The sequence below is a fragment of the Nipponia nippon genome, unplaced genomic scaffold (assembly GCF_047370975.1).
Source record: "Nipponia nippon isolate SJK-2023a ecotype South Korea unplaced genomic scaffold, ASM4737097v1 scaffold_37, whole genome shotgun sequence".
Lineage (NCBI taxonomy): Eukaryota > Metazoa > Chordata > Aves > Pelecaniformes > Threskiornithidae > Nipponia > Nipponia nippon.
The window spans coordinates 1,567-21,491 of record NW_028262355.1 but is presented as its reverse complement, the minus strand read 5'-3'; the positions used below and the strand labels follow the sequence as shown (position 1 = coordinate 21,491).

The 19,925-nt window shown below is 43.2% G+C and overlaps 1 protein-coding gene across 1 annotated transcript; it reads left to right on the top strand.

The window, feature by feature from the left end:
• ACAA2 (acetyl-CoA acyltransferase 2) lies at window positions 1-19,626 on the top strand. Its single transcript, XM_087772817.1, has 10 exons — window positions 1-97; window positions 4,340-4,506; window positions 6,765-6,893; window positions 8,823-8,939; window positions 10,386-10,533; window positions 13,262-13,437; window positions 14,412-14,541; window positions 17,186-17,256; window positions 17,889-18,043; window positions 18,966-19,626. Exons 1-10 carry the CDS (start codon window positions 82-84, stop codon window positions 19,048-19,050), a joined length of 1,194 nt encoding a protein of 397 aa, XP_087628943.1. The 5' UTR covers window positions 1-81; the 3' UTR covers window positions 19,051-19,626.
• The last annotated feature ends 299 nt before the right edge of the window (window positions 19,627-19,925 follow it).

Sequence of the window (19,925 nt, the reverse complement as noted above, 5' to 3'; positions counted from 1 at the left end):
TGTGCGGCGGGTGAGGCGCAGGCGAGGGGCCGGGCGCGGCAGGCGGCGGCGCGGCGCGGCGCGGAGCGGAGCGGGGCGGCCATGGCGCTCCTGCGGGGTGAGGCTCCTGCCAGCCCGCGGCGGGGCGGGCGGCCCCATGCCCCCGTGTGGGAGGATAGCGGGTCCCTGGCTCTGCAGCGGGGGTGGCGCGGCCGCCGGTCCCCGAGGGAGAGCGGGGCCCGGGAAGGGTTCGTGAGGGCGGGCCGGTCTGGCGGGAAGGCTGGGCCGCGTCTGAGGCAAAGGTGACCGGGGGTGCCGCGGCCGTCCCGCCCGGGCTGGCGGGATGGGCCTCGCCGGGGCCCGGCCCTGGCCCCAGGGCGGCCCGGTTGTAGGGGCCGGTAGCCCGGCGGCGGCTCGCCTTGTCCGTCAGAAAATCCAAAATGGAGCCTCCGAGCCCCTTCCCCTCCCTGCGGGGGGATCGTTCCTCCCCGCCGTCTTGTCCGTGCCCTGCCAGCTGGATAACGGCTGGACAGAAACGCCACCTTTCCGCAAACTGGGTTGCAAACCCTTTGTAGGACGGAATATACCGTGTTCGACTTTCTGCAGTGCTTTAGCCAGTTATGGTCCGAACAAACCTAGAGCCAAGGGTGCGTATCTGTGTCTGATAACTGGCCACATCGACGTGCGGTGACTAGAAGTGACGCTTGAGGTACCAGTGACGGCAAGTTTCTTTTGTCGCATCCAGCCCCTGCCTGTGTTAGCAGTAACGGCGCAGGATAAACCCCGTTTTGTAAGCGCCAGCAGTTCCTACAAGTGTTCTGTGTAAAGGAGTACTTTATGCTCTACGTGGTTTAAATGTTGTGTCTCTTAAAATGAGGTAAATATGCCCTTTAATACCTGCTCTTGTTTAAAAACAACGTGGAAATTTACTGCAGTAGGGCTTTTTGGCTATTTGACAGTGCGTTGCTACTGGACAGACTGGACCTAAATAATAATATACATATAAGTCATGGCTTGAGGTTTCAGTGCTGAAAGCCCATCTAGTCAGTGTTGCAGTAATTCTGTATTTCTCTACTGAACTGGATATACCTGTTTGATGTTAGTTTTCTGGGCCTGTCTCAGGATCCTATCGCTTGCAACAATATTTTTCATACACTGTTCTTGCTCATTGGTGTTTTTTGAGGCTAATTGTTTTTTAGGCCTTCAAAATAGCATCCGACAAATATTTTCATACCAAGCGCACTTGAGAAATGTTGGAGGGGTAGAGAATGCTTCAGACCTATAATAGCAGATCCCCATTTGGCAGCAAGTGGTTAACAAAACCAGATTAAAAGATGTCTTGAATTGAGCGTTCGATAAGGATTCAGAGTGACCTTTGCTTTCTCGCCCCAAAAGTTTCCAGATCCCTATGCACTGGGATCCGATGTTTATCACCTTGGAAAACTGCGGAGGCTCTGGAAATCTTGTCACGGTAATGGAGCACATTAATGGGAACTTGGGAAGAGCTGACAAAGGCGGTAGAGTCCTTTCTCACTCAGGACTTCAGCCGCCCCTTGTTGTCCCTCCTGAAGTTTTGTGGAGGGAGTAGCATTTGTAGATGTCTCTCCAATCAAGCAAAATTAGGCAGGTTCTGGAGCAGTACACCCTTAGGGGAATGGCTCCGCGGTCAGTTTAATTCCGCATAGCTCAACACAAGGTTGTGCTTCTTCCCTTCCTGATTCAGGCCAGCCGTCGTCTCACGTAGTCTGGAATTACTGTTTTATTGAGTAGCCAGAAGGTGAACTCAGCCACAGAACTGATCCAAATGAAAATCAGCCTCTCGTTTTCTGCCGACTCTGGGTTAGTTTTCGGCTACCGCGGTTGTGCGATCTGGTCTGGTTTATGCTTTGGCCCCGCGGTGCGGTTGTGAAGAAGTGGGCAGCAGTGAGCAGCCTCTGCGAAAGAAGAGAGATGTTGTTATTCTTGTGAAAGGCAGGTTTAAGGGCAAAGTTCCACCTTTGCCCCCGGACTGCTTGTTTGTAAGGTAACACGGCGTATGTGGTTCAGCAAATAATGTGGATAACCAACAACCTGGCGAAAAGGGAGGAGAACAAGTTCTTTTAGCATGGTCGGGTCCCTGGGCTGGTCCGCGGCAAAGCCCTGTAACCAGCTATCGCTGGGACAATTTTGGAGGAGGCAGAGGGACAGGAATCAGTGGGCAGGAGGAGTGGGGGCGAGATGAGTGTCTGGGCCTGCTTTGCTGCAGGGAAGATAAGCTTAGCAACATGAGATCGTCCTTAAAAGAGCTAAGGGTCTTTTTTTACAAGCATTCTTAATGTGTGATGCGGACCCAATCTTAGCATTCAATACATTATTGTTAATACAATACATTTTGGATAGTTAAATGAAAACTGCTGGTCTAAATTTAAATCTGTCACCTGAATACTTAGAGAGTCCAGAGACTCATTCTGCAGTGGCTGGATTGAACACACCCGTTTTCCATAAACACAAATCAGTTAAAGCATCCTCACCTTTGTTAAAACAACTTGTAGGGGTTCACATGTTGTGTCTGTTAGTAGTTTTCAGCTTTTTTGGGGGGGAAAAAAACCCCTACACCCAAAGTAAAAAATGTTCAGCCAATGGATTAAGAATTGTTTCGGATTAAATTGAATTACTTGCTGGTATTACTTGAATTATGATTAAATGAAGAGTGAAGAACAATGATGAATACAGCAGTTCTGATAATTTGTTCCAAACCTGGGTATAGGACCTTCCCCGCAGTACCAGCTTTGGTACTTTTTAGACCTCTGTATACACAGAGGCCTCTTGAGATACGTATTTTTAGTGACTGTGCTGTTCCCTCTACACTTAAAAACCTGAAGAGTGGGCTTTTTGGATGTATAATCGTTAGCAGCTATTTATTCCTTTGAGGAAATAAATTCTGCTTCTCACGGGTTTTGAATAGTTACTGTGTCAGCACTCCATGTTAAGGGAGCAGCAGTCGTGTGCTTAGCAAAGGCTTCTTTTTAAGGTCTTCTGGGTACCCCAGAAAGAAGCCCATGGGCAGCATCAGGCTGTGAGGGTGTTACTCTCTTTTGCTCTGTTCGCGGCTTTGAAAGCCACGTTGGTTTTGGCATTTATCCCTGTCCTTCAACCTGCGGTTCTTGCTTAGTCTGCTTCAGGGTATTTCCCAGATGATCTTCTGAGCGTGGTCATTGCCTGGTTCAGATCCCAACATTGCCTTCAAGTCCTTGTCAGCGGAGCAGGCTTGACCTTGACCAGTTTGGAAAGTCCTTTTCTGTGAATCACGCAGCTTGGGATCCAAATACATGAGAGACAGAGCAACACCCTCCCTCTGACAAACCAGCCTAAGATCATGGATCCCACGGGCTCTAACCAAAGGCCTGAAAACAGCGTTCATGAGCAGCTTAATGAACAGGCATTTTCTTTGCCTTCGTTCTTATATTTTTATATATCCTTCTAGTGTCACTGAAAATAACTTCTGGCAGCTGTAGAAAAGGGGGGTGTGAGCTCTGCCGTTCAACTGGGGGAAAGTTCATAGGCTGCACGTGGGAGCAGAGAGCCGCTGCGACAGGCAAACGGTAGATGTTGGGTTTGGTTCAGAGACAGCTTCTCCCAAGCTGAAATTCATAAAGACTTCTTCTGGCCAATGCATTGGTACACACGCGCTTGCACACACTCTCCTGTCTATTGAAAACTGGATTTTCTTCCCAGAAACTGGAAGGTTGATGCTGTTTAGATGACCTATATAATTCTGGAAATATCATGAAGGTTTTGATTAGGGAATATTTTTCCTCTTAAGTTAAAGGAATCAAAGTTAAAATGCATATAAAAAGTCTTTTTGTTTTGCTTTATTGTTTTTTTTAGGTTGGTTTTTTTTTTCAGAGAATAAGCCAAAAACCTGCTGATTTTTCTAGGATTAGGGAATGGCCTCTGATTTTTAAAAAATCCTGATCTGATTATTTCACAGATGTTCACTATGGGATTTCATGGGTGTTACTTTTATGCTTTTAGCACTAGCATCTGATGTGGTGTGGCATCCTCCTTTGTCTGTCTGGTATCCAAACTACCTGTTTTGTGGTTTTTTTTTTTTTTTCCAGATATCTTCGTGGAAAAAAGGTGTTTCTGGAATGTTCTCAGCTTTTCTTTCTGACTATTAATTCTGCTTGCCTTCCCCGTCTAAAGCATTGCTATATGCTATATTTAATTATCTTGAAGTGGTGATAATTATCTTATCATTCATATTCCCTATATCTACAAAGCTGCTTGTGAATTTAGGATGTTACCCAGTTGAGGCTGACTTGATGATTTTCTGTTTGTTAGGCTCTGCGCCTCTGGATAATTCTTGCTCCTATTGCAGGTGTGTTCATTGTTGCAGCGAAGCGAACTCCTTTCGGGTCCTACGGAGGTTTGCTGAAGGACTTCACAGCCACCGATCTGACAGAACATGCTGCTCGAGCTGCGTTGGCTGCTGGCAAGGTCTCTCCTGAGATCATTGACAGTGTCATTATCGGCAATGTCATGCAGGTTGGTAGCACGGAAGATTTGCTGGTCAGGGGTTATTTCAGTCATCCCCTTCAGTGTGGTCCTATAGATAGTTACCTCTGCTTTGCAGCCAAGAATAAACCAAAGGGGTGGAAATGAAATGGGTAAGTAGCCTTTATAGTATGGTGTTTCCTGTTTGTGTTTAAGGGACATATCCTGCATGATTTGTAATCTTATTGGGAGCAAGGCTTCAAATCATAGAATCGTTTAGGTTGGAAAAGACCCTTAAGATCATCGAGTCCAACCATTAACCCAGCACTGCCAAGCCCACCACTAAACCATGTCCCTAAGCACCACGTCTCCCCGGCTTTTAAATCCCTCCAGGGAGGGGGACTCAGCCCCTGCCCTGGGCAGCCTGTGCCAGGGCCTGACAGCCCTTTGGGGGAAGAAGTTTTTCCTAATATCCAACCCAAACCTGCCCTGGTGCAGCTTGAGGCCGTTCCCTCTCGTCCTATTGCTTGTTCCTGGGGAGAAGAGGCCGACCCCCTGGCTCCAGCCTCCTTCCAGGCAGTTGCAGAGAGCGATGAGGGCTCCCCTCAGCCTCCTCTTCTCCAGGCTGAGCCCCCCCAGCTCCCCCAGCCGCTCCTCCCCAGCCTTGTGCTCCAGCCCCTGCCCCAGCCTCGCTGCCCTGCTCTGGCCACGCTCCAGCCCCTCCATGGCCTTCTTGGGGTGAGGGGCCCAGCGCTGAGCACAGCATTCGAGGGGCGGCCTCACCAGTGCCCAGTGCAGGGGCACCATCACCTCCCTGGTCCTGCTGGCCACACTGTTCCTGATACAAGCCAGGATGCCATTGGCCCTCTTGGCCACCTGGGCACACTGCTGGCTCATATTCGAAAAAGAAAGCTTAGCTTTTTTTTTTTTTTTTTAGTATGAAAGGTAGTTTAAACTAGGACAAGCTGATCTTCTAAAAACTGTGGATTCATTAAATGATTAGTTGCTAATCCCTGGTACATTTTTCCTATTTGAATGACTTGAGGTGTGGAACTCAATGATCAGTGAGTTTTCACTGGATTGTATAAAACCCTTTCTTTCTGGAGACTGTAACTGGTTCGAGCCCATTTCCCCTGAGTTTTCTAAACAGAATTTGTTTGAGTGAATACGAGTTTACTTTGAGCTGAAGGGATACATGCCTTGATTGGCAGAGACATTTGGACAATCGTATCTTTTCCAAAGAGCTTGTGATGTCGATGCTGTTGTATGCAGGGCACCGGCATCGCAAAACTGCAGCTATCCACATATCTAGATTAGGGTCTTTGTTTTAGGCAAGGCACCAAAGAGCATTACTGGGTTTGATTTGTTTTGTATTCCGACTTCGCCGTTATTAAGGGTGGGCAGTCTTATTTTGCACTGAGTGTTTCAAGGGTGCAGAAGAAACAAATACCTGATAACTTTCATGATAAGTGAACAAACGTGCAGTATTCCTTCTTAAGGATTTTCAGCCAAAAGAGTAGCTTTTGATTATTCTGTCTCCTACCGCTACTATCTCAGCTTCTTTTATTCAACTTTTTAGGTTTTGTAAGAACTGTTTGTGGCCTAGAAAAAAAAAAAATTGCTGCATCCAAATCTCTTGTAATGCCTTCACATAAAAAATAGGATTCTCCTAAGAAAAAAAAAGTCTTTTCATGTTGAAATTACATTTCTTTTCCTTTGCATCATGCTTCCCCATCCCAATAGATTTTCTTTTTTTAGTCCTGGGTTCCTTTTAAGTATTATGTGATTAAGTTTAAATAACGGTGAATGTATGAGCATTTAAAACGCCCCTTCTTCAGCAGAAGTGGCTTGATTAATTTTTTTTTTCTGAACTTGCACTGGCAAGTAGCATTGTGCACAGAACTGTGTCTTTATAATACACATTAGCTTAGGGCACGATCCCCAAGAGCATAAGTGTTCTTTCTGTTTGGAAAAGATCCGTTACAAACCTATAGCAGTGCTGTTGTAATTTTTTACTCTGTACCTGTGCTCGCCATCATCTGCCGACTCAGTAGGTTGAAGTGCAGAAGCCTAGCCATTTTTGTTTCATCTCATGTTGGAGCCTGGTTTATTAAAGGAGTAGGTTCTGATCAAATAGAACGGTGTGTTTCTGAAGTGAATCAAAGCGCTTCTTATGACTTGTAGGATTTCTCCTGAACATGCGCTGTCTCCTGTCAGTGACGCGTTACACCATTCTGACTTTTCATCAAGACTTCTACTTTCCAAAGAAATTAGAGTGTAACAAAACCTCCTGTTTTTTCTGCCTACAGAGCTCCGCAGACGCGATTTATATTGCAAGACATGTTGGTTTACGCGTGGGAGTTCCTGTCCCAGTTCCAGCCCTCACTGTCAACAGACTTTGTGGCTCTGGTTTCCAATCCATTGCCAGTGGGTGTCAGGTACAAAGCTCTTTTTTTTCCTGTATTAGTTGTAACCTTTATCAGACTGTTAACATGAGAGAAGAGACGCGTGTAGAAACATGTATAGAATCATGGAATCGTTAAGGTTGGAAAAGACCCTTAAGATCATCAAGTCCAACCGTTAACCTATCACTGCCAAGGCCACCACTAAACCATGTCCTCGAGCACCACGTCTACCCGTCCTTTAAATACCTCCAGGGATGGGGACTCAACCACTGCCCTGGGCAACCTCGTCCAGGGCCTGACTGCCCTTTCGGTGAAGAAGTTTTTCCTAATATCCAACCTTGGGATGAGTCTTAACATGGATTTTTAGCTGCCACTGGTAGAGACTTCCTACTGTCCTGCGTGGTTTTGTGCAGAAGTTCAGCCTTCAGAGTGCCATATTTTGGGGTTGGTTTTAAAAAATCATCATTGTAGCTATTTGGAGTTTAAAATAATGAATGCAACAAGTGTTAGCCAGCGAAATAGTGCTCAGCTGTACGGTAGTTGCATTCTGTGATCCTGTTTGTATGAGCTGGAGTTACTGGGCATCAGAACCACAACAGGAGACTTTCATCTTCCGATCATTGTTTATATTCTCGCCTATGTGAGCAGCAACTTGTGTTTTTTAAGTGTGTTTTTGTTAAAAGATCCAAACCCTCTCGTGGGTTAGATAATTTATAGCGTCACTTCCTTTAAAATAGAAGAAAATCAACTTCTCTTCAAGCGGTTGGCCAAAATGACTGAGTAAGATGGTACAGTGGTGTTTATTTCATTTGTTCATACAGACCAGTGGTGTACGACTAGCAGTGGTCTAGACTGTACAAACTGAAAGGGTATTTTATGAATATTTGAGCAACCACATAGGTTTGTGTTTTGGTTTTTTTTTTTTTTTTTTAAATTCCCATTGGCTAGACTATTATTTTAGGTCTGATCCTCTGAGGAAAAAATGTGGAAGACAATGTAGAGTTAAGGTTACGTGTTTACAATAATATCCATCTGACTGTTTTTTCTAGTGCTTTCTGCTGTACACATGTTGGGCTACACTGAAAAAATCTGTTGGAGAATTTGACCGCTTATATCGAAAGTATGGTTGTGAGGTCTTTTCCAAAGATGGCGTTTCATCAATACAGCTCATGTTTCTGTATTTCTCTGGCACACAACAAAGCTGCAGATTCTATTCTGAGCCGCTTAAATGTACACAAAGTTTTTGGTAACTATAGGAAGCATCTCGGCACGTATCACTACAAATCAGTGATAGTAATTATTAACTAGTCATCTCAAATGCACGTCAAGAGAATTTCATCTGCTTCCATTCCAGTACACGAGTAACCTTAACTGAGTCCAGCTGAGTGAATCATTTTAAGAAAGCAGAATTTTTGACTGGTCTGATGGTGCATGTAGGAATTAGGGCTTTTAGCGCTTTGCCAATGATGAATTAGTGTGTTTTGGGGGTTTCTTTTGGCAGCTTACCTGGCTAATGTTTTCTGAAATGATGTCCCGTTTTTTTTAGAATTGTACGGCCTAGTTTCAAGCTCTGCGGTTTCATTTGTGTTCCTTTTGAGAAGACTGGGAGCTCAAAAAAAAAAAAAAAAAAAGCTCAGCCATCTGTGAACCTAACCACACAAGCACGCAGGTCCTTAATGGCTTTGTTCCTCCGTCCTGTCATAGGTGTGCCCCCATATTCTCTTCCTCCATCGTTGATACAATCATTCCTTGCTGAAAGGAAGAAGGAGGAGCACGTAATGAAAGGACAGACCCCAATCTTAATAGAAGAGTTAACCCTTCGTAAATATACACGTGGCTAAGCATGAATTCATTCTCTCTGTGTGGCTTTGCAGGTGACGAGGTCTTTTTCTAAGACAGTTGTTACTGGCTTACAAAACCAGCAAACTAAATCCTAGATCTGTTTTGTTTTTCTGTTAACAGGAAATTTGCCTTAATGACTCAGAAGTTGTTCTGTGTGGTGGAGCTGAAAGCATGAGCCAGGCTCCTTATGCTGTTCGAAACATTCGGTTTGGAACCAGATTAGGAGCAGAACTCAAGGTCTAGTACTTTTTTCCTACTTTTTTTTTTTTTTAATCCTGTGAATGAAGTCGTGTTAACAGAGCAACGTAAAGTATCGGGCCTGTAGACGCTATGCTCTTGCAAATGAAATTATTGGAGATTAGATCCGGATTTAATTTTTCAAAGCATTTATCCACTCTTCAGACATTATCAAAACAGTAGGTTCAAGCAATTTTGTTAAGCATGCCAGTTTTGTAACTTTTCCAAAACTTATCTTTGAACTCCTGTTCCATGTTAAACATACGAATAAACTCTCAGACACAAAACTTAGTTCACTTGATACCTCCTATCAAAGTACTGTACATAGTATAAAGAAATTCCTGATGTCAGAGGCTGTGAAATAGAGGCATACACAGTTTAGGTAAAGCTAGTGAGGCTAGCAATGGGTAGATAGGCTGGGAAAGAACATGTATACCTCCAAGTTGTAAGCATCTCTCAGTTTTAAAAATGGTCAATTGAAATTAAATCCATCGACAGAGAAATTATTTTTACATTCTCTTCTGAAGATATATCCTTAGTGAATACTGTGGGAAACTTGCAGCAGGATCCAGTTCTGCGCTGATAATTACCGTATATTCAGTGGGTCGTAACCAACATCAAAATGCTAAATTAGGATATTTCAGTGGTTCGGCCCTTTGTTTTTTCTACGCTGTTTTTCCGTTATGATGATGGTGAATATAAAGTACGCTTGACTCTGTTCTGTGAATTTTGCGTGGCACTGTGACGAAGCCTCGGTACCTACAGAGAACACCTTCACAAGGTTGCTGGTAACGCTGAGTCTCCATAGGTGCCACTGGGTTCTTACCATGAAGATAATTGAATTATACAGTTGCAGGTGAATAAGTGATTTATCTTGCTGAACTTCACTGGTGACAGAGAGATGACAAAACCCACCTGAACTGACTGGGCTTGCCTTTATTAGGTTAAGTGACGTTGGACTTGGGTATTTTCTCACCTGAGATGTTTTACCCACAGAAACCTTTGACTCAAGGTGATTTTAGCTGACAGTAGAGAAGGAGCCAAAGAATCGGTAGGCTGCTGTGCCTTTTCACAGTTCCTCACCTTTCCTTCTTGGTAACCAGGAAGACAGCTGTGTTTTCTCGTAGGTCTCTAATAAATAATTCATGCAGCAGGGAAATACGCTGAAATGCTAAGAAACACGGGCTTTTCCCAAACGTCTCAGGGCCACGTGAGGGGAAAGAACCACACTAGAGCACAACATAGAATAACTAAAATAACGCCCAAGAACTTGCATACTGTTTTGCAGTGTGTTTGTTCTAATTTAAATAAAGTATCCGTAGGTAACCAGTTAATTTTACAAAGAGACCTTAGTTTCCAAGAGGCTGCTGAATAATTAGAAACTGTCAATAATCAATGTTAATATTGCTGTGCTTCATAATTTTCTTTTCATGATGTTCCACGCAGTTGGAAGATACATTGTGGGAAGGTCTAACAGATAAGCATGTTAAAATACCTATGGCAGTTACTGCTGAAAACCTGGCTGCAAAATACAACATCACGCGAGAAGACTGTGACCGATATGCATTGAAAACGCAACAGAGATGCAAAGCCGGTTAGTAAATTTAGGAACGGAAGTGTTTGTATGATACTACTTTCAAATCTAGTTAGTTTTTAGCATTGATTCGAAGTATCTTTAAGTTTCGTGTAGCTCGTGCATCTTGGTGTAATTTGTCTTTTGATTTGCAGATACTGTAATTCATGCTTTTGTTTGCCCTGTGATACAAGTAGCCCACTCCTAGGGGGTTTGACTTGGAATATACTGAGTCGGGTGTTGTGCCTATCGGCAGGTGAAGTAACGAGCCCCTTTCCACTGGCTTCTTGCGTCTTCCCCGTGGACATTCAGTAGCCCTTCAGGCAGCAAATGCCGTTGGCCTGTCACGTGTCACCTCCTGCCTGAACAGGATTCATGTTCATCAGCGTAGCTTGTTGGTGCCCCTTTGGTGGGATGCCTTGCCCTTGTCTTCCCGGCAGCAGAGCAGCACTGTCCCAGGCACGCCTGACTCCTTTCTTTCCACTTCACTGCAGAACAGTCCTCTTGCATGTTCTGCGTGCTCAGAACATCCTTCTTGCATGCCAGCATGTGCCGTAATTGATCTAAATCCATTTTCTTCCTTTTGCAAATCATATGCTATTCTCCAACCACCTGTGCACACAGTTAGAGCAGATGGAAGCTGAAGAGGGGATATTTGTTCAGGACCTGGGTTTAAACTGTTCTCTGGGTGGTTTGCGTGGCCAAAGCCATAATTCAGAGGCGTTGGGTTACTGTGAAATTGATTGATAGTGTAAACAGGATGGTAGGCCAAAAGCCAGTAGAACATGTAGTGGTCGTCCAGGGGCTTCAACATACGTTGCAACCTAAAGGTGAACATAAGAAGCAAAGATCTTGGCGTACTTTTAGATTCTGATGATGGTGCTTTTTAACAGCTTCTGCTCTTGAAGGAAGATTTCCTATTTTTTTTTTTTCAATGGGTGTAGCAATTCTTTTTGTGACTTTTCTCAATTGTGTGTTCCCTTCCCTGCTGATCCTGGTAGCCAACTCCTGCCATTCCTGGAACCTTTGCTAGAAGCTGTGCCCCTGAAGAGGCTTTTGATTCTTTCTTGTTTTTCAGGATTTTGCCTTGGTTTTTTTGTTTTTTTTTTATTTCTGCTTGTTACGACCAGTTCATCTAATTCCAGACTAAAGAGAGAGTTCTGTGGCTAATCAGGAAAGAAAAAGACTGTGTAGAATTTACTGAGAAAGCTCAGAGGTAGCTAAACAACATCAGGTCTGGCAATTTCAGCGGCTGAGTTTTAAATCCCTTAGAGTTGCATTTGCGGAATGATTTGAAGTGGCTGGGAGTCTTGGTTCAGTTTTGGGAGACAGGAGTTGTTTTGGTTGTAAATCTCTGTGTTTGTTGAAGAATTTTCACCAGAAAGTGGGCATCTCTAGGTTTGCTTTATTGACAACTCAGAGTTGGGCCATCACCTCAGTGAGTGGCAACTAAGTGTTACAATTGTCACCTTATATATGTTTCTATAACAATTACATGATTATCAAAGTCCACCTAAGGTTTCCACTGGGTTCTCAATTCTTCATTCTTCGGGTCAGCAGACAGTTCTTGATTTCCCATCAGTAAACCGGTTCTTTGCGTTCCGTTTCAGTTCTTGTTTATTGACCACGTAGACCGCTTCAACCACTGGTCCGATGCAAGATCATAAAAGTCATTTATTTCCCTTCTATGTCTAGTTTCACAATGCTCTATTTAAAACCATCTTTAAATTTTAAGAATCTGACCTCTTAACTTATATTATGAATGCTTACCTTACCCTTATTCTCATCTAATGTGTACATCAGTTAAAATGTCTTAATCAGCTGTTCAGTTACTCATCTTTTCTTACTACATCTATCTTTATCTACTGATTAACTCGGCTGGTGATTAATCCAGTTACGGGATAGGGCTGTACAGGGACAAAATGAGCAGTGTAGCATGGACTTAGATTAATATAAAACACCTGTAGTTATACAATTCATGTAATTTATCTTTTCTAAATTACCCTATACAATAACTATTCTTCAATACACAGTAATATTCAAAGCCTCGATTAACTGTTTGCTAACAGTTCACACCAACATTGTGGACACAAAAGGTAGCGTTTAGTTGCCTGAATATTGGCGTCTAATGTCATCTTAGGTGATGTGTCAGATGCTCTTATGGGCATCTTAGATACCTACAATGCCTTGAATTGTCTCAGGTTGTTCAGGTAGCTGAATCCCATTCTAAGATCGTGACTTGGCTGTGACATCCTGTGGAGAAGCAGCTTGGACAGGATTTTAATCGATATACAATAGCTTATGCTGGTTATCAACAGAGAAAATGTGGCTCAGGATTTTTTCCCACGTTCCTCTCTGAGTGAGATTTACAGCTTCTTGGCCCTCTGATAAGTGACAGAGCTGTAGAATAAAGCAACTATACAGGGGGATGTGTACCAAAAATAAATCTAGTGGTTAAAAAAAAAAAAAAAAGAAAAGTTCCGTTGTTATAAAGCTGAAATAACACTTTAATATTTGAGAATTTCTTTGGAGAAGTTTGTAGAGTTTTTGCCCAGTTTCTAAAAAAACAAACAGTAAAACACCAGCCAGCCTATTTAAACAAAATAAAGCATAAACAGTACAGTCCCTGAACTCTTAGTTAAAATAGAGCAAAAGTTGTGTGCACATGAAAATAGGATTATTGGTCGTGCTGCGCAATCATCGTGATATTTTTGTCAGAGTCGTTTTATTGTCCTTTTTGTGGTTGCAGCTCATGATGCTGGTTACTTTAATGCTGAGATGGCACCAATTGAAGTGAAAACAAAAAAGGGGAAAGAAAGTATGCAAAAGGACGAGCATCCGAAACCCCAGACCACTCTGGAACAACTGGCAAAGCTCCCATCTGTCTTTAAAAAGGACGGAACGGTGACTGCTGGGAATGCTTCAGTGAGTACGTCAAAGCCTTGGGTTGTGAAAGTGTCACCTCAAAGGTGCTCCAAATTTATTGTCACTGCATTTATGTCTCACTGAGCCACCTTTGGCTGTCAACGGTGTCTCCTGACAAAAATGAGTTCTAATTCTGCAACTGAATGCCCCTGGTTGACTGTTCCAGCCCCAAGATGGCAGGGGATCCTTCAGTCTGCTCCTGTGTCCTAAAACCTGCTTCTGTGGATTGTCGCTCTCCTTTTAGTGAGGCATTGACACTTCCTCATCAGCCTTGAATTATGCAGCCGATGCCTGCGGTGGCTACGTAGAATTAGCCATTCTGCTTTCTTTTGAGGGCAATGATTACTGAACATTTGCCTTACAAATCGTGCATTATTTTAGCGGGCATGCTGCTGCTGCTCATTTTTGTGCCACAGTTGGTACCCTCTGTAGGCCAAACCACATCTTGCTCTTACCCAGAGTAGACTGGGTGCTTAGCAGCATGTCATTACGGACTGCTCCTCTTACAGCCATTATCTTAATCAATTGATTAATGTTCTTTGGGCCAGGAGGACCACTGTGATCATACAATCTGAATTGCTACCTAAAATAGATCATAGCCGCAGTAAGTACGGGTGTCTGTAAAGCATCTTTTATAATTAATAGTACATACTTTGTCCAATATTAATAGTGTCCTTGCAAGGCTACAGAATGATGTTTCCAGTGTAAGGGAGACTTTAAGTAGCAAAAACCTATTTTACTTTTCTAAAACATTGAAATTAATTAAACATCTATATTTAACTTTCTTTCACAGTCCACAGAATAGTGAAAGATTGTGGTTTGTTGTTTTGAATAAACACTAATACAATTGTTTGTTAAATGTTAATAATAGTGTCTTGGGCTCAAGCTTTTTTTGAGGGGCATATTTAGTTTAAAGTGTGGAGTTTTTTGTTTGTATTTTCTCCACTAAGAATGCTTTTCTCTCTTGTTGCAAGGGGGTGTGTGATGGAGCTGGTGCACTCATCATTGCCAGTGAATCAGCACTTAAAAAGCACAGTCTTACTCCTCTGGCAAGAGTAGTGGCCTATCACTCAGCTGGCTGTGACCCTTCCATAATGGGCATTGGTAAGTCGCAATAAAGCACATTATTTTATAGTATCAAGCGGCATTAAAATATTCTTGTGTTGGGCATTCTGTAGGAAAGAAAAGGAGGCTGCAGTGTGCCGAGTCTGGCAGCTCTGAAGACGTTCGTGTAGCTTACTACAGCGAGAGTCCCCGTTCCACTGCATCAGTCCATCCCTCTTATGCAGAGGGACTAACTCACTCCTCAGTTTGGCTGAAAGGGGATGTGCGGAGCCTGACCTATCGTGTTAGCACTGAACTATAGTCCCCCAGGCACCTTTTTTTTTTTTTTCTTTTTTTACTCTCTGTTAGTAAGTCAAGGAAATAGGCACTCTCTCAATTTTCTTAAAACCGGTTTTCTCCTGAAATTCACTTTAGTTTCCTGTAAGCTTTAAATCCCATTATTAAATGTGTAACTATGAGTTGTCTTCCTCACCTCTTGCTGAAGGAGTATTGGCTATGTGTACCCCTTTCAGCAGTTACTCAAGCTAAGATTACAGGATACACAGCTGTTCAGGTATTAGTTTGGCAAACCAACTGCTTCTCTTTTTTTTTTTCAGTCCCGTATTTTATGCTTCCTAATCAAATAGCTGTTAACGCAAACAAACCCTCAAAGCCGATCCAGACACCCCAGGATTTTTCCCTTCTGTTTAGTTTGTAGACAGCGTTGTGTCCCAGCGTCGCTCGTCCTTTCTGCCATTCTGTTCAGCGAGGTCATTGTTGACTGGTTCCATGTGTCAGTAGAAATGCAAATGAAGCATTGTCAGATTTCTTTTCTTGATCGGACTATCTGACTAACACAACCTTCAAAGCAAATGTAGAGGGAGGGTTTCTTTCCCTAGACTTCTTGCTGTCATTGTGCTTTCTAAACTAGCCCATTCTTTCTAGGTCAGGCAACTCCTTTAGCTTGTTTAAAAACTTCATAAATCATATGGAGAAACAGTTAGTATCCTAACTCCTTAACACCACAGCTTGTCCGCAGCGGCTCAAAAAGACCAGATGAGATTCATCGACATGACAGCAACAGATCTGAGAACAGGAGCTCAGACTGAGCAACTGCCCTTTCACACACTGATGGTGATAGGGAGTCCTGCCTCACAATGTCTAGTGAGAGAATTCATTATTTTTTTTAAAAAAAGAGAGAGAGGGGGCAAAAAAGTCTACTTGGCTGTCATTAACGGTCTTTGTATTGTCCACACGAGACCCTCCCATTACTCTCACGCACAACAGGAATACTAAAATCCATCCGTAATCAGATGCATTTGGAGTCTAGTATTAAGCCGCCTGAGGCTTTCTAATAATCCACTGAGCTTTGAACTGGGCCCTCCTTTTAATTTTTTGTCTCTTGGGTCATTTACTTATTTTTATGGGTTTTATTCTTTGAGCTATGAGTTTTCAACACAATTTTTTGGTAGTGAGATAGCATTTAGGATCGTTAACGTTTTAGGATTGGGGTTTTTTTTGTCTAATGATCAGTTACCATCTAGCATCTCAATATCTTTGTACTATCTAATTAGTGTTTTCAAATTCTCTTTGAGTATCTCTTTCCTTAGGTAGCTGTGCTTTGAGGTTAATCTCCGCTAGTGGATTGTAGAAGCTGGTGAAAGGTCTAGAGAGCAAGTCTTACGGGGGGGAGCTGGGGGTGCTCAGCCTGGAGAAGAGGAGGCTGAGGGGAGCCCTCATCGCTCTCTGCAACTGCCTGAAAGGAGGCGGGAGCCGGGGGGGGGTCGGTCTCTTCTCCCCAGGAACAAGCGATGGGACGAGAGGGAACGGCCTCAAGCTGCGCCAGGGCAGGTTTGGGTTGGATATTAGGAAAAACTTCTTCACGCAAAGGGCTGTCAGGCCCTGGCCCAGGCTGCCCAGGGCAGGGGCTGAGTCCCCATCCCTGGAGGGATTTAAAAGCCGGGGAGACGTGGTGCTTAGGGACATGGTTTAGTGGTGGGCTTGGCAGTGCTGGGTTAACGGTTGGACTCGATGATCTTAAGGGTCTTTTCCAACCTGAGCGATTCTATAGCAGGTTGTAGATATCAGCTTTCTTCCAGAGAACAGTTTTATTGCCAAACTCTGTAATGCTCTCAAAAAAAATCTTCCTGTCTTCAGCTGGCTGGGACCTGCGTCCAAGGGAACATTTAATGTTAGTTTTTTTGACTAGAAGATTTTCAGATAAATTATATTACAACAATACCCATAACTAAACACATAACTAGCACTCTAGAACGGCCTGCCTTTTTCTTTTTTGTGTACCCGGAGGCTGCAAGTTGTGAGGAAAGAATAAGCTGAACCAAGAGTACTGGATAGGAGAATGCCTCAAAACTGTTGTGAAGTTGTTTTATTTGGCTGGGGACTGTCAGTTCTCTTGACCTGAAAGCTATGCATGTGTTTACCGACATAACTGTGCAGCAGTAGTGACTCTCCTAACTTTCCCTGGCAGTGTGTTGAGAAGGCTGCCAAATAGTTTTGAGATTCAGGAGTTCTCTTACCACCTAATAAAGCAGGTGAGTGGCATATCCAGAATTCATTGGGTGCACAGAGGCTCATGGGAGGGGATCTGATGAGGCTTTATGAAGCTCTCCTATGTATAATATGTTTATAAGCCTTTATTTATTTCTTTTTTATTTAACTAACTGTGCATACAATTTCCAAATAGGCCCTGTACCTGCAATTACCGAGGTTCTGAAGAAAACAGGATTGACCCTGAAGGACATGGATTTGGTAGAGGTAAGGAGTTTTAACATGGCCGGTGAGGTTACTCCTGATCTTTTTAGCAGAAGCATTCCACTCATCCACGTAGCCCCTCATCACAAGGTAGGTGTTTCTGCATGTCTGGAGCCCAGCTGTCTTAGGTTGCCTGCCTGAGCTCTAACTGTCTAGTTTCTACCAAACGGTTTCACAGTTATTACCAAAATCTCAGGCGTGTGGAAATTGAAAATGGCGGATAGCATTCCATGGAAAAAAAGAACCTCAAGTGACATGAGGTTTTACTCTGTTGGCTGGACTGTGAATGGTTTAAGTTAGTCACACTTCTCCATTTGTGAACGAGGCGATTTTTTGTCAGAGCAATAGACTCTCCGTGAACACATTGCATCAGAATATACCACGCCTTTTTTAATAAAAGATACTACATACTTGCTTTGTATCACGTCTGCCAGAAGGATTTGAATTTACGTTGGGTTTGCATGACAATTTGTGTGTTATCTGAGTACGTTTTTATAAACACAATGTTTAATATTTTTCTCAATCAAAATGACGTGAAGAAGCGCACCTCGTTTGATCTTGTGTGCGCACGTGCTGCTGAAAGCTTGTGTGGAAAGTCGGACGTGAACAGTTGTATTGTTTCTCTGATGTTTTAGGTGAATGAGGCATTTGCACCTCAGTATCTAGCTGTCGAAAAAGCCTTGGGCCTTGACCCTGAAAAAACCAATGTCAACGGAGGTGCCATCGCTATAGGTCATCCTTTGGGAGCTTCGGGATCACGGATCACAGCTCACCTGGTTCATGAATTAAGGTATGTACGTAGCCAATAGCTGCTGGTGGTGAATGCAATGCTGATGTATTTACACCTGCAAAAGATTTCTAGTATGGATACTGTGTGACTAAAATCTTCCAGTCTGCTGACTTCAAGCTCTCCACGCTAAAGCGTACTGCTTTCTGTACAAATTTGTTACCTTTGTGCTGTAGTCCGGGTCCTGCAGCTGTTGTTGTTGCAGGACTTTTTGCTTCCTCTAGATCTGATCCAAGCCCACAGTAGTTAGCGGAAGGGTTTCCTTTATTGAAGTGGCCTGGGAGCAAAGTCTCGTCTTTTCTTAACAGGGTCCATTTAAAAGGCTTTGTCGTCACCTTCTTTCTCCTTTAGGCCGTTTTCAGAGATTTTGACTCTTTCGGCTTGCTTGATATGCTTAGCACCATTTTAATCCGAATTTTCCTTCCCCTCCCCACCCCCTTAGGGCAGAGATCACTGTATCTTTTTGCTTGTACTTGCAACACTATGTTAGTGTTCAACCATAAAGCCTCGGTTAATTTGCACCTTGCAGAAAACTGTTTCTTGGGAGTGTGGCTGTAGAAATCTTAGCTTTTAAAAACTACCTTGGCAATAAAATTACATTTTACTTATGCCATTTTTATTATGGGTTGAAACCACAAGTATACCGTCATGTCATTCCTTGCCATTTTGTATTCCTAAGAACTATTTAACGTACCATCTTGTAGGTGGTAAAACACTCAGACCTGCAACCTCTTGTTTTGCTCCAGAAATATTTCAACATCAGTTGTGGCTTCGTGATATTTTTCTAAAAAAAGAACATCGTCCACATTCTAAAACGTCATCTTTAGCAGTGCCTAGTCGATAGCTGGTTTTCCTCTCATCAAATCAGGACAACGGCTACTATGGTTTCATAAATGTAATTTTCACTGTTACTTTTTCTGTGCAGGCGTCGTGGCGGGAAATATGCCGTGGGATCAGCTTGCATTGGTGGTGGACAAGGGATTGCTGTTATCATTGAGAACACAGCCTGAGAGATTACGGAGACTGCAGTGTTGCCCGAACTATTAATTCCCTGAGAAACTTCTGCCGTTTGTGACAATAAAGCGTCACTACCTGCCTTCATTTTATGCCATTCCTGCAAGGTAAAGGAACAGCTGAGAAGTCTGAATTCTGAGCAAAGAGATTCATTAATGTCTTTCTTACTAAAGGAAGTGTAACAATGTAATTTCGCACTGATGAAGTATTTTCTAAAAGCCTCTTTTCAATCAACGTTGATGTATTTCTATAGGCAAGATTCTTTTCATTTCCTGAGGAAATTGCCTGTCAAACTTTCACCAAACCTGCCTTAAAATAGCAGGCAGCGCAGGTTTTTAAGCAAGTATTGCTTCAACTATTCTTATTTCACCTACTGCTGCTGTCTGGCGCACGTGCCTCTTTTATCATCAGGAAATGTGAAAAGATAATTGGAGACCTTGTGAAGTATATACTGATTGCAGATTGATGGCTATAACCTGTACCCTGCTGTTTCGCAAGGGAAAAGAAAATGAGCGAAAGCTGAAATTGCCATTGTGCCTCCCAAAAGAACAATAAATATAACAGCAAAAAGAGCTTGGTGTTCCTTTGTTTGTTTGTTTGAAATGTAAATCACTGTGAGAATTGTTCCTTTTGGTAAGTCAGTGTTTGGTTTTGGAGAGGCTGTTTTTCCTGGCTGAGAAATAACTGGTGGTTACCAGTTACTACTGGTGGTAGTTTCTAGACAACTCTAGCAAATCTGCCAGCCTTCCGAGAAGGGAGGTAGTCGCATCTAACTGTGTCACTGCACGGTAACTGCGTACACACAGCAACTCATTTCTTAATTTCCTCTAACAGTATCATCTGTATCTCTTGTATCACTTAACGTGGGGCT

What these genes read in the sequence shown, in the direction of transcription:
- ACAA2 (XM_087772817.1), top strand. An exon ending in CCCTTCCATAATGGGCATTG is followed by an intron (nt 14,542 to 17,185) that starts GTAAGTCGCAAT and finishes ATTTCCAAATAG; the next exon opens with GCCCTGTACCTGCAATTACC. An exon ending in CACCTGGTTCATGAATTAAG is followed by an intron (nt 18,044 to 18,965) that starts GTATGTACGTAG and finishes TTTTCTGTGCAG; the next exon opens with GCGTCGTGGCGGGAAATATG.